The sequence below is a fragment of the Mirounga leonina genome, unplaced genomic scaffold (genome assembly GCF_011800145.1).
Source record: "Mirounga leonina isolate KUSES-001 unplaced genomic scaffold, KU_Mleo_1.0 Mir_82, whole genome shotgun sequence".
Taxonomy (NCBI): domain Eukaryota; kingdom Metazoa; phylum Chordata; class Mammalia; order Carnivora; family Phocidae; genus Mirounga; species Mirounga leonina.
Genome location: NW_023270825.1, coordinates 5,076,432 through 5,090,502, shown reverse-complemented (window position 1 = coordinate 5,090,502; position 14,071 = coordinate 5,076,432). Strand labels below are relative to the sequence as shown.

Sequence of the window (14,071 nt, the reverse complement as noted above, 5' to 3'; positions counted from 1 at the left end):
TTCATGTGTAGTCTGATCATTTAAAAACTTTTTAAAACCATATAAGAAGAGGGGCACCTGGGTGGCTCAGTTGGTTAAGTGTCTGCCTTTGGCTCAGGTCATGGTCCCAGGGTCCTGGGATCGAGCCTCGCATCGGGCTCCTTACTCAGCGGGGAGCCTGCTTCTGCCTCTCTCTCTGCCCCTCCCCCCGCTGTGCTCTCTCTCTCTCCCTCTTAAATAAGTAAAATCTTTTTTAAAAATCATATAAGAAGAGTTAAGAGTTTAAATCTGCTGAAAGTCCTCAGGCTTCTGCAGAGCAGATAAAGCAGTTCTGTACTTGCTCTTTCCACCGCAGGGTAGAGAGATCTTCCCTACTACTCTTACAGCGCACGCCAGGGTGGGGATGCCCCGCAGTTGACTCCAGCATCCCCTGTGGGTGGTCTTTTGTTTTACAGGTAATGCCGCAGTGGTTGACCTTGTGCGTGTAGCATTTTGCGTTGTTGCCAGTCTGTCTTTAGGACAGATCCCTAGAAGCGGGATTGCCTATCAGAGGATGAGAGCGCATGTGACTTTGCTGGGTGTCAGCAGCGGGATTTTCCACAGAACTTAAGTAATTATTACCCACTTGTCTCACAGCGTAGCAGACACAGTTTGCCTCTTCCAGTTCCAAACGTGGACATCTCATAAATTTTGAAATGGATAATTAGGGGGATCTCGAGCTCAAGTCCCGCATTGGGGTCCACACTGGGTGTGGAACCTACTTAAAAAAGGTAAAAAATAAATGAAGACTATAAATAGATTCCTTCCAGTTTGGGGCACCTGGGTGGCTCAGTCAGTTAAGCATCCAACTCTTGATCTCAGCTCAGGTCATGATCTCAGGGTCGTGAGATGGAGCCCCGTGGTGGGCTCTGCGCAGGACATGGAGCCTTCTTGGGATTCTCTCTCTCTCTCCCTCTCTCTAAAAAAATAAATAAATAAAATGGATAATTAGGAATTCTAGATTCATAGTAGTCAGATATGCTAAAATTAAACTTTGGATTTCTACACATAACCACATACATAGTCACGCTTTGCATAATTAAGTTTATTTCAAAACCTAATGCGATGTTTTACTTATCAAATATTGCACATTGAGTTATTACTATGATGTGAGTGAAAAGGGTTTCTTGGTCTTTAGGTTGTAACAGCTCATAATAATAAGCATTGGTAGGTTCAGCTAGCTATACTCGAATTTCTGTATTTATATCAACTCTAGTTTTGAAAATACATCATCACAGTTCTTAAAGTCTGGATATTCCAATCCTACCACCTAGAAAGATTGAAAAAAATTTATTTCAGGTTTAATTGTGAATGTTTTAGACCCGAGATTGCGAATACTTTTGTTAGAGCCAGAGATTTTCAGCTACCATGTTGTGGAGTCATTTTGCAGGAAATTTAACTCCTGGTAGTTTATCGAGGACCTTCTATGAAAGAGTATGCCAGGTAACTACTAGTCATCAGTCCTGCACGTGTGGCCGGACCAAGGGCCTGTCCCCTTCAGCCTCGTGGCTCAGCTCCCTGGTGGACTGTCGAGTCTGTCTACGAACTGACTCGGGGTGGCGAAGTCATAGAAACTCAGGACACTCTTCCCGCATGAATTAGGATCTGATTTCAGGGTGGGAAGAGACATCCTTAGAGTGCATTTGGACTAAAAATGGGGCCTAAGGTCACACTGCCAGTTGGGGACACACTGGGCCTAGAGCTCTGGCCTTCACGCCCAGACCTGAGGTCCTGCCCCTACCCACACTCCCCTGCCGCCCTCACTTTGCCAGGCGTCTGCCTCTGCCCGTCCCTGGGTGTTCTGGATGCGGCTGAGGACACTCACGTGGGTCTGATTCCGCTGTAGGTGCCTGTGAACGTAACTGACATGCTACGCTAATTCTACTCACATCGTGTTCCGGGGGCTCAATTGCACCCTGATGTCCAAAAGCATTTCATCATCTGGTTGTAGCCATAGGGTAAGAGCCCCCACTTCTCGTGTGCCTGCAGCATCCTGGACACGCCGCTAACAACTCCCACTGCTCATTCCTGATCCTCGCAGCGCCCTGCAGGCTGGCCGCTGTTACCCGTATTTCACAAAGAAGCTGGGGCTTGGAAAGGTGGTGACTTCTCCGAGGCTCCATAAGTAAGCCGAACTGAGAGTGAGGCCAGTCCTGTCTGAGCCCTTCAGTCCTCTGTGCCTCTCAGGCTCCCTTGAGATTTGAGATTCCGACCGTCCTGATACTGTTCCCATGAATGCATTCTAAACACACACCATTTATCATTCATTCTCCTTTTATTTGAGAAATCCTTCTTTCGTGCCGTGGGTCTACATTTTGCCCCTAGGAACAATTAAAATGTTATTTTAAAAATCCCTTTTATGAACCAGAAGAATGTCTCATCTCTTAGTGTCATGTGGAGGCAAAGGAGTCATTTATCTTCGCACCTGATGAGCGGGAAATTGTGTTTGAACCTTTCCCTGTGCTATTTCTCTTCCACGGTTTTAAAGATCGCTTGTCTGAAAATGACTCATTGTAGCGGCTCTTGTGTCCTCCCGTCCTCCCGATCCAGGCTGGTACTCGTTCACACTGGACACCAGGAGGCATTTTTTTCTTCCAGAACTTTCCCTTTATGGTGGCCGCCTTTTTTCCTTGAGTAGCTAATCACATCTAGATGGGGAAACATGGAAGCAACCTGCTGAGGTGTCATGTGCACAATGGGCACTTAGTTAAAGGCATTTTGGTGGCAGTTGCTGTGCTATTGACGAAATCATTGGTGAGGAACCCCGGGGGATGTTACCCAGATCCGCGTGTAGCCCTAACGGATCTCTCTACCTTCCCTGTCACTCCGAGGGCAGTCACCGTGCCCCCGCCCCATCTTCGGTTTTTCTTTCATGATTTCTCATCAGAACTTTAAGGATTCTTTTCGCTTCTGATGATGCTCTGTCACAACTTAATTTTTTTTTAAGATTTTATTTATTTGTTTGTCAGAGAGAGAGAACAGAGAGAGCACAAGCAGGGGGAGCAGCAGAGGAAAAGGGAGAAGCAGCGTCCCTGCCGAGCAGGGAGCCCGATGCGGGACTCCATCCCAGGACCCTGGGATCACGACCTGAGCCGAAGGCAGACGCTTAACAACTGAGCCACCCAGGGGCCCTCTGTCATAGCTTAATGTACAAGATCTGTTACCCCCAGTCAGAGAGCCTGCCGCACACAGCTGATCTTTCATGGGCTTCTACAGTCCTAGTTTCCCTTCTGGGAGAAGGACAGAACTAGGTTATTAGGAGGCTGAGCTTTGAAATTATGACTCAAGAAAAAAATAAAAATTTCACAATGGCCCAGAAATGGTACCATAACATCTTCTCTTGGAAGCAGGGCTTTTGTTCTTGAAATTCAGTGCGGTGTGACCCACAAATCCCGGTTGAACACCTTCTGTGGAGGCATGCCACCTTCAGGGAGCCTCCCGTCATCCATGGAGTGGGCAGGCGAATAAACAGACGGTTGCCGTGTGGTGTTCTGGGGATGGCAGCACAGGCCAGGGCTGTGGGAGCAGGGAGGAGGTCACCCAGCCTGGTTTGGTGGCAAGCGTGGGGGAGGGGGGCAGTCCTGGGTCAGGGGCCCAAGAGGAGCCGACATCGTCCGTGAGCCCCTCTGGGTCCTTTGTTTCCCATCCTGCAGGCTGACCTATGGGGACCGCACCAGCAGGCCCTTGCCCTCCACCTCCCAGTTAGCTTTGGGCATCGGGAGCCCTCGCTGGGGACTGGAAGAAGGGGAGAGAGGGAGGTCGGAGTATGTACTTCCTTGGCTCCTTCCAAGTCCGTGGGGCCTGGGAGGGATGACAGCTGCTCTGCTATCAGCCCAGAGAGACAGAGCAGTCCACCCGGACTGGCCACCTCTGGAGCTAAGCATGCAAAGCACATGGACAGATGGCACCCCTCCCAGCACCAGTGTCTGCCGCCCACTGTTAACTCTGGAAGGTGAGATTAGCCCACCTGGAACAGCAGTGATAAGCAAGGGCTAAATTGTAAGGTACAAACTGGCATGGGGTAGGAGCTCCGAGAGGCCATCTGGGAGGGCAGGAATGACAAGGAGGGGACAATGGCATAGCCTGTGGGTCTCAAAGTGCGGTCCCCAGAGCAGTGGCAGCATGACCTGAGAGCTTGTTAGAAAGGCAGATTCTCAGGCTGCACCCAGACCCAGCATCGGAAACACTGGGGCTGGAGCCCGGAGGTCTGTATTGTAACACGCCCTCCGGGTGAGTCTGTGCACACTCAGATTTGTGAGCCCGACAGAGGCAAAGCTAAGGAGGTGGCATCGTTTTGCTTGTTGGTTTGTGTGGGGGGAGCGCAGTGAAGAGTCTGGGCACATAGTGGGAGAAATAAAGCCGTATGGACAGAATGAGAGCAGCTTAGAGGTTATAAAAGACCAGATCCTGACGGGCCTGGTGGCGGGGAGGTGGGCTAACCCAGGGGTCGGGACCGTGTCCTCTCCTCTCTGGGCTGGTTGTGAAGTAGGAGCCCCCCACATGTGCAGGTCCCAGTAGGCCGAGACAGCACCCTTCCAGTTGTCCCACTCTGCCCAACAACGAGTATGTGTAACACTGTGCGGCAGCACCCGGGCACCGTCGGAGATGGTGGTGAGGGACGTCAAGGTGAGGGCCACGGGGAGACGAGCCTGGACAGGTCTGACCAAACGCCCAGGAGACCCACCCTCGGGTCTAGGAGTCATGCTTCAGAGACCGGCTGGACAGGCAGGAGTAGCAGGAATGGAAGGGACAGCCAGGCTGACATGAGTCATTCTCACCTCCTAGGGCTGCTGTGACCGATGACCACCAACTGGGGGCTGGGGGGCCTGAGACAGCAGACTTATTCTCTCACGCTGCTGGAGGCCGGCAGTCCGAGACCAGTACAATGGACTGAAGTCAAGGTGTGGGCAGGGTCGGTTCCTGCTGGAGGCTCTAAGCGAGACTGTTCCAGGCCTCTCTCCCAGCTTCTGTGGCTGCCGGCCATCCTTGGCATTCCCTGGCTTCTAGATGCTTTGCTCCCAGCTCTGCATCCGCCGTCGCCTGGCCTTCTCTCCTGGGGCCTCTGTGTCTCTTCTCTGCTCCTCACAAGGACACCATCACTGGGTTCAGGGCCCACCCTCATACTGTATGACCTCATCTTAACTAATTACATCGACAAAGACCCTATTTCCAAAAAAGGTCATGTCCCCAGGTTCTGGGTGGATGGGAACATTGAAGGTCCATGTATTTAAAAAACAAAACAAAACCAGAATGGGAACAGAAATGGTGGACGAAGCAGAGAGAGAAGGTAGAGTAGTGAAAATGATGGTGACGATGCATGTCCTCCTGGCGGAGAAGGGTCCCGTCCGGGAGGCGTGGCAGACGTACACGAGAGAAGATGGGGAGTCCCGGTTCGGGAGCCACGGTGCCTCGCTGAGGAATGCTGGCTCCCAGCACACTGGGCCCTCGGGTGGGCAGGTGCTCAGGAGGTGAGGCAAGAGAGTGCGTGGAGGGTGGCGGAGGGAGGGGTTGGTGCTCTGGCTGGGGCATTGCCTCTGCCTTTTGCCATTTTCTGTCACGTTTGAAAAAAAAAGGAAGCCTGGCCCCCTGCCTTAGGGGCCGAAAATTTTCGGTGTGTTAAAAACATTCTATGCAGTTTTGTCATTGTTTTTAAGAACCTCAGTCAAGGCGGGTTTAATTCTGTGATGCACGAAATAAATTCTGCTAGCATTTCAAATCAATTTTTTAATTTCAGAGTAGTGTTAGATTTATAGAAAAGTTGCAAGGACCGGGGCACCTGGGTGGCTCGGTCATTGGGCGTCTGCCTTCGGCTCAGGTCATGGTTCCAGGGTCCTGGATTGAGTCCCGCATCGGGCTCCCTGCTCCGCGGGAAGCCTGCTTCTCCCTCTCCCCCTCCCCCTGCTTGTGTTCCCTCTCTCGCTGTGTCTCTCTCTGTCAGGTAAATAAATAAAATCTTTAAAAAAAAAAAAAGAAAGGAAAGTTGCAAGGGCAGTACAGACAGTTGCCATCTACCCCGCACCCAGCTTCACCAGCGATTAACATTTTACATTAGTATGCCACAATGATGATACTTTTTTTATTTTTTATTTTACCTCTTTTTAAAAAAGATTTATTTATTTGAAAGAGAGTGCACGCATGGTGGGGAGGGGCAGAGGGAGAGGGAGAAAGAATCTCAAGCGGACTCCACACTGAGCGCAAAGCCCAATGCAGGGCTCAGTCTCACCCACGAGATCATGACCTGAGCCGAAATCAAGAGTCACACGCTTAACTGACTGCGCCACCCAGGTGCCCTAGTGATACATTTTTTATTAATTAGAGGCACACTTTATCTGGATTTCCTTAGTTTATCCCTAACATCCTTTTTATGTTGTTCCAGGATCCCATCTGGGATTATATTTGGCCATCATATCTCCTGAGGCTCTTCTAGACTGACAGTTTCTCAGATTTTCCTTGTTTCTGATGGCCTTGACAGTTTTGAGGAGCCCTGGTCAGATAGTTCATTGTCTTTCGACTTGGGTTTGTCCGGTAGGTCTTGGGTTTTAGGGAGGAAGACCGTAGAGGTAAAGAACATTGCTGTCACATCCTGCCCAGAGTACATACTCTCGACGTGACTTGTCACTGTGACGCTGGCCGGGATGGAGTTCGCCAGGTTTGTCCACAGCGAAGTGACTCCCCACCCTGCCTCCGCCCTGTGCCATGCAGAAGGCAGTCACTATGCTGCCCACACTTATGGAGCAGAGGACCATGTTCCACCTGCTTGAGGATGAAGCATCTATGTAAATGATCTGAAATTCTGCACGGGAGAAATGATCTTTTCTTGCCCATTTAATCATTTACTCAACGATTCTATCAGTCTGGACTCCTGGATATTTGTTTCATACTTCGGGCTATAATCCAATGCTACTGTCTATATTTTGTTGCTGAAATTGTCCCAGCTCTGGCTACTGGGGGAGCTCTTTCAGTTGACTCCCGGGTCCCTGTGACCTCACTCCATCAGTATAGGGTTTGGGGTTTTATTATTGCTTTTGAGCACTTCCTTACTCTCTGGCAATACAGGATGCTCCAGGCTCATGTTGTATGTGCCCTGCCCCAGCCCCAGATTTGGGCATTTCCCCAAGGAGTCCTGATTCTTTGTTGTTGAGGAATCGTGTTAGAAACCAGGGTTTGGATGCTGGGTGTCCTTGCTCTCAGTAGTCTCAGCAGGCAGAGCTAAGGAATGTGTTTATATTGGGGCACCTGGGTGACTTGGTCAGTTAAGTGTCCAACTCTTGGTTTCAGCTCAGGTCATGATCTTGTGGGTTGTGGGATTGAGCCCCATATCAGGGTCCACGCTTGTGGAGAATCTGCTTGAAGATTCTCTCCCTCGGTCCCTCCCCCAACTCGCATGCTCACTCTCTCTCAAATAAATAAATAAATCTTAAAAAAAAAAAAAGTGTGTTTATGCTAATCCATGTTTACATACATAGGTATAATTTGTATCTGTAGCTATATCAGGCTAAACATGGCTTCATATGGAGACCTACCCCCTGGCTCATTCAACGCTATCCCCCTTGCTTGTCTGTAGCCTCCCTCTGCAACAGTGAGAAGCCTGATTCCCACCATCCTCCTTGCGGTTCCTTAATTGTTCACTGCTAGGGCTCATGGTTTCAGAGGTGTTGACCATGCCCTGTGGGAAACAATGTTACTGACCCGAGCATAGTGCTTAGATGTGCTCCTCAGTCTCTCCCCATTTTCACGGCACCTTCCTGTCCTCCCCCTTCCATGAGGTTAGAGCCCATACTTGAAGTATATATTTGATTCTTGTATCCGTCATGGGTTCCCCATCTCCTAACTGATTTTTATCTGCATACATTAAAGTTCGTTCTTTGTGCCTTAAGAGTCTGGAGGTTTTAGGGCGCCTGGGTGGCTCAGTTGGTTAAGCAACTGCCTTTGGCTCAGGTCATGATCCTGGAGTCCCGGGATCGAGTCCCGCAAGGGGCTCCCTGATCGGCAGGGAGTCTGCTTCTCCCTCTGACCCCCCCCCATCTCATATGCTCTCTCTCTCATTCTCTTTCTCTCAAATAAATAAATAAAATCTTTTTTAAAAAAAGAGAGGGCGCCTGGGTGGCTCAGTCGTTAAGCGTCTGCCTTCAGCTCAGGTCATGATCCCAGGGTCCTGAGATCAAGCCCCGCATGGGGCTCCCTGCTCAGCAGAGAGTCTGCTTCTCCCTCTCCCACTCCCCCTGCTTGTGTTCCCTCTCTCACTGTGTCTCTCTCTGTCAAGTAAATAAAATCTTTAAAAAAAAATTAATTAAATAAAATAAAATAATAAAAAAAGAGAGCCTGGAGGTTTTGACAGATGCATGGTGTCACATAGCATGATCGGCATCATACAGAATCATTTTACCACCTTAACATGCTCTTGCGCCTTACCTGTTCAGCCCCCCCACCGCTGGCCAACCTCTGGCAACCACTGATCTGGTTTGTGTCTCTGTAGTTTTGCCTTAAATGGAATCATAGAGAATGTAGCCTTTCAGCCTGGCTGCTTTCACTGCGCAGCCTGGATTTAAGACTCGTCCCTGTCCTTGCGTGGATGGCTTCCTTGCTTTTTTTTTTTTTTGCTGAATCATATTCCATTGTCTGGATGGACCGCAGTTTGTTTATCCACTAACCAATTGAAGGACAACTTGGTTGCTTCCAGTTTTTGACAATTATGAATAAAACTGCTATAAATAGTAAATGTAGGTTTTATATAGACATAAGTTTCCCAATCAGTTGAGTAAATACCTAATGTCACACAATGACTGGATCATACTGTAAGACTACATTTAGCAACCGCCAAGCCGTCTTCCAAAGTGGCTGTACCATTTTGCATTCTCACCAGCAATGAATGAGGGTCCCTGTTGCTCTGGTCCTGGCCAGCAATTGCAATTTTGTTTGTTTTTTGGATTTTAGCCACCCTAATAGGTGTATAGAGATATCTCATTATTGTTTTAATTTGCATTTCCCTAATGACAAAAGATGTTGAGCATCTTTTCATATGCTTATTTGCCATCTGTAGATCTTCTTTGGTGAAGTGTCTGTTCAGATCTTTTGCCCATTTTTTTAATTGGGCTGCTTGTGTTCTGACTGCGGAGTCTTAAGCATTCTTTTTTATATTCTGTATACAAGTCCTTTATCAGATACATGATTTGCAAATATCTTCTCCCAGTTTGTGGCTCGTCTTTTCATCCTCGTAACATTGTCTTTCACGGAGCAAACATTTTTATAATTTTAATGAAGTCCAGACAATCATTTTTTTCTTTCATGGATTGTGCTTTTGTTGTTGTATCTAAAAAGTCACCAAACCCAAGGTCACACAGAGTTTTCTTCTGCGTTTTCATCTAGAAGTTTTATAGTTTTGCATTTTACGCTCGGGTCTTCGGTCCATTTTGAGTTCGTTTCTGCATAAGGGGAGAGATTTTGTCTAGGCCCATTGTTCCAGCATCCTTAGTTGAAAATCTCCCCTGAATTCTCTTGACATCTTTGTCAGTTTCGCCAGCATTTTAAAATGGATGTCCTTTGCTGTCCTACCCGTCTTAAGTTCTGTAAAAAGTCACCTGGACGGAGGGGAAAGCTCTGATTGCGTTTTCTGCTTATCTCACAGCAAGACCACTGGTGCAGACCCTGCCTTTAAGGACCACTGTTAACAACGGCACTGTGTTACCAAAGAAACCTAGTGGCTCTCTGCCATCCCCCTCGGGGGCCAGGAAAGAAACAGCTGTGCCCGCCACAACCAGAAGGTAGGTACAGAGTGCCTTAACCCACCTCGAAAAGAGTTCCATCTCAGGTTTAAAATAAATATCGCCTTTTTATGTGACACCTCTTAATTAAAACTCATAAAAGTACAATATTTGGTGTGTTGCCGTATCAGGACCTATATACATGTATTATTCTGCTTTTTTAGACTTTTTCTTACTGTCTTTGAAATCTCATTGGCTAACACCACGGTGTGCTATTTTGTATTTTTGCTTGAGGGTCTCTTGAAAACACAAAAGGGAGTGTAACCTGTGTTAAAATGAATATGCTCTAAAAAAAAAAAAAAATGAAGGGGTGCCTGGGAGGTCCAGTCAGTTAAGCGCCTTTGGCTCAGGTCATGATTGCAGGGTCCCGGGATTGAGCCCCGCATCGGGCTCCCTGCTCAGCTTCTCCCCCTGCTTGTGCTCTCTCTCTCAAATTAATAAATAAAATCTTAAAAAAAAAAAAAAGAATATGCTCTTCCCAGCTTCATACTTGGCATAGAGCAAAATTCAGATTGCCATACCAACATTAACTTTTTATCTATAAAATTTGGATAAGCTCATACCTTTAAATTGTGCCTAACAGTGAAGTTCTAGATATTGATGTTGTCTGTCGGAGCATAGTTTGCTCCTAATATTTCTATAATTTCATGATTGTCATATTAAAATTTCATATATTATATGTCAGGCCACTTGTCTTAGCTTTTAGGCTCTAGAAAATTAAATACATGATGGTAATATAGTTTAGAAAACCTTAAAGAAATTCTTGTGCGGTGATACCCCCCCGGCTTGTTACAAGCCCACCGTAGAAGCTCTTAGGGCTCATTACAATACTGACTGCCCAGCAGGTGCCAGGTCAGGGAGCGTGAGTATGCTCTGCGTCATGCTGGGGCCACCTAGTGGGCTCTCAGGTGTTGGATCAGATGCTGGGCTGTGACTCGGAGGAAAACGTAGCGATCCTATCTTCTCTTTCAAATATGTAGTGTTTCTACTCTCCCTCAACAAGCAAATTTTCATTGTGTTTTTATCAGATAGTTTCATGTACTTATTGTTTGCGAATTTTAAGAAAATTGATTTTGCAGGGCTTTTTAAAACTTAAAAAATGGGGCGCCTGGGTGGCTCAGTCATTAAGCGTCTGCCTTCGGCTCAGGTCGTGATTCCAGGGTCATGGAATCGAGCCCCGCATCGGGCTCCCTGCTCCGCAGGAGTCCTGCCTCTCCCTCTCCCACTCCCCCTGCTTGTGTTCCCTCTCTCTCTGTGTCTCTCTCTGTCAAATAAATAAAATCTTTAAAAAAAAAAAAAAAACTTAAAAAATGACATTCTTAACGTTATGTCGTATCTGTTTAATACTTACCTGAATCATTTATTTCTAATCAAAGTAAAGTGACCTTCTGCATTCTAAATGGCAGCAGTTGATCTGGACTATCTTTTTTTTTCATCTAGATGTCGAAGATTGCCAAGGCTGACTTTATTTGAGGATTCAGATTGCTATCTGTTATAAAACACATAACATGGGCGCCTGGGTGGCTCAGTTGGTTAAGCGACTGCCTTCGGCTCAGGTCATGATCCCGGAGTCCTGGGATCGAGTCCCACATTGGGCTCCCGGCTCCGCGGGGAGCCTGCTTCTCCCTCTGACCCTCTCCCCTCTCATGCTGTTTCTCTGTCTCTCTCTCTTTCTCTCAAATAAATAAACAAATAAAATCTTTAAAAAAATAAGATAAAACACATAACATTAAATTTATCATCTCAACCATTTTTAAGTGTATGGTTTGGTAGTGTTAAGTACTGTTGGACATTGTATTGTTGTCCAACAATTCTTGTTGGACAAGAAACTTTTCATCTTTTCTTCCTGTTTCCTTTTAAAATTATTTATTTATTTAAATTTTAATTCCAACACAGTTAACACACAGTGTTGTATTAGTTTTGGGTGTACAATATAGTGATTCAGCAATTCCATACAACACCCAGTGCTCATCCCAACAAATGCCCTCCTTCATTCCCATCCCCTGCTTCCCCATCCCCCCCCACCCACCTCCCTTCTGCTGACCATCAGTTTGAAGAATTTTTTCATCTTGCAAAACTGAATCTCTATACCCATTAAACAGTAATTCCTATCCCCAGCAGCTTTCTACATTCTGTTTCTATGAGTTTGACTACTTTAGATACTTCATATGAGTGGAATCATACAGTATTTATTTGTCCCTTTGTGGCTGAGTTATTTCATTTAGCATCATATCCTTGAGGTTCATCCATATTGTAGCATATCACAGGATTTCCTTCTTTATTAAGGCTGCATAATACACACACCCACACCCACACCTGTACACCCCACATTTTCTTTATCCATTCAACTGTTGATGAACATTTGGCTTGTTTCCACCTCTTGGCTGTTATAAATAATGCTATAATGAATGTGGCTGTGCAAATAGCTCTTCAAAATCTTGCTTTTAATTCTTTTGGATAGATACCCAGAAGTGATATTGCTGAGCCATAAGGTAATTCTATTTTTAATGTTTTGAGGAACCACCATATTATTTTCCATAATGGCTACACCATTTTACATACCCACCAACAATGCACAAATGTCCTAATTTCTTCTCATCCTTGCCAAAAACCTGTTATTTTCTATTCTTTTGCTAATGGCAATCCTAATGGATATGAGGTGATATCTCATTGTGGTTTTGCTTGGCATTTATCATATGATAAGTGATAATGAGCATCTTTTTTAAAAGTAATCTCTACATCCAATATGGGGCTTGAACTCACGACCCCTAAGATCAAGAGTCACATACTCTACTGACTGAGCCAGCCATGTACCTGGATATTGAGCATTTTGTTATATGCTTGTTGGCCATTTGTATATCTTCTTTGGAGAAATGTCTGTTGAAGCCTTTTGCCCATTTTTAAATCAAATTATTCATTTTTCTGTTATTGTTCCTGAACTGTAGAATTACCTTACATATTCTGGATATGGATCCCTTATTAGGTATATTATTTGCAAATATTTCCTCCCATTACATAGGTTGTCTTTTTACTCTATTGATTGTTTCCTTGATACACAGAAGTTTTTAAGTGTGATGTAGTCCCAAGTGTCTATTTTTGCTTCTGGTGTCACATCCAAGAAATCATTGACAAATACAACATCCCAAAGCTTTCCCTTTGTGTTTTCTTCCAGGAGTTTGATGGTTTTAGGTCATACATTTAGGTCTTTAATCCCTTTTGAGTTAATTGTGTTTATTGTCTAAGGGTCCAACTTCATTCTTTTGCATGTAAATATTCAGTTTTCCCTTTGCCATTTGTTGAAAAGACTGTCCTTTTCCCATTATCTGCTCTTGGCTCCCTTGTTGAAAATCATTTGGCCACATATTCAAGGGTTTATTTCTGGGCTCTCTATTCTATTCCATTGATCTATTTTTCTCTCTTTGTGCTAATGAAGATACCCTACCAACTTGATTACTGTTACTTTGTAGCATATTTTAAAATGAGATACTTTGAGGCCTCCAACTTTGTTCTTCTTTTTCAAGGTTGTTTGGCTATTTGGGGTTCCCTTGACATTCCTTTTAAATTTTAGGATTTTTTTTTTCTATTTCTGCAAAAAATACCATGTTGATAGGGGATGCATTGAATCTATAGATCATTGTAGGTACTATAGACATTTTAACAATATTAGGTCTTCCAATCCATGAAAATGGGTTGGGTTTCCACTTATAATGTCTTTTTTGATTTATTTTAGCAGTGTTTTATAGTTTTTGTGTACAGGTCTTTCACTTCCTCGGTTAAATTTATTCCTGAGTATTTTATCCTCAAATTTTGATTCTACAGCAAATGGGATTTTTCCTTAATTTCCTTTTTTGTGTTCGTCATTGTTAGTGTATAGGAATGCAACTGATTTTTGTATCCTGCAACTTTGCTGAAATTGTTGATTAGTTTTAAAATGTTTGTGTGCGTGGAATCTTTAGGGCTTTCTACATGTAAGATCATGTCATCTGCAAACAGAGATAACTTTATTTCTCTCTTTCTAATGTCAATACCTTTCATTTCTTTTTCTTATCTAATTGTGCTGGCTAGGATTTCTAGTACTGTGTTGAACAGGAGTGGTGCAAGTGGATCTCCTTGCCTTGTTCCTGATCTGAGAGGAAAAGCTTTTAGTCTTTCACTGTTGCATATGATGTTAGCTGTGAGCTTTTCATATATGGCTTTTATTATGTTAAGGTAATTTCCTTCTATTTCTAATTTGTTGAGAGCTTTTAACATGAAAGATGGTTGAGTTTTGGGGGCACCTGGGTGGCTCAGTT

General features: G+C 45.3%; 1 protein-coding gene across 3 annotated transcripts in view; it reads left to right on the top strand.

The window, feature by feature from the left end:
• Nucleotides 1-14,071, top strand: part of EML1 (EMAP like 1) — a 180,781-nt gene that overhangs the window by 108,534 nt on the left and 58,176 nt on the right. For all 3 annotated transcript variants that reach the window (XM_034993199.1, XM_034993198.1, XM_034993200.1), the window contains exon 3: nt 9,644-9,779. In XM_034993199.1, coding sequence (XP_034849090.1) covers nt 9,644-9,779 — 136 coding nt within the window. The remainder of the gene's footprint in view (nt 1-9,643; nt 9,780-14,071) is intronic.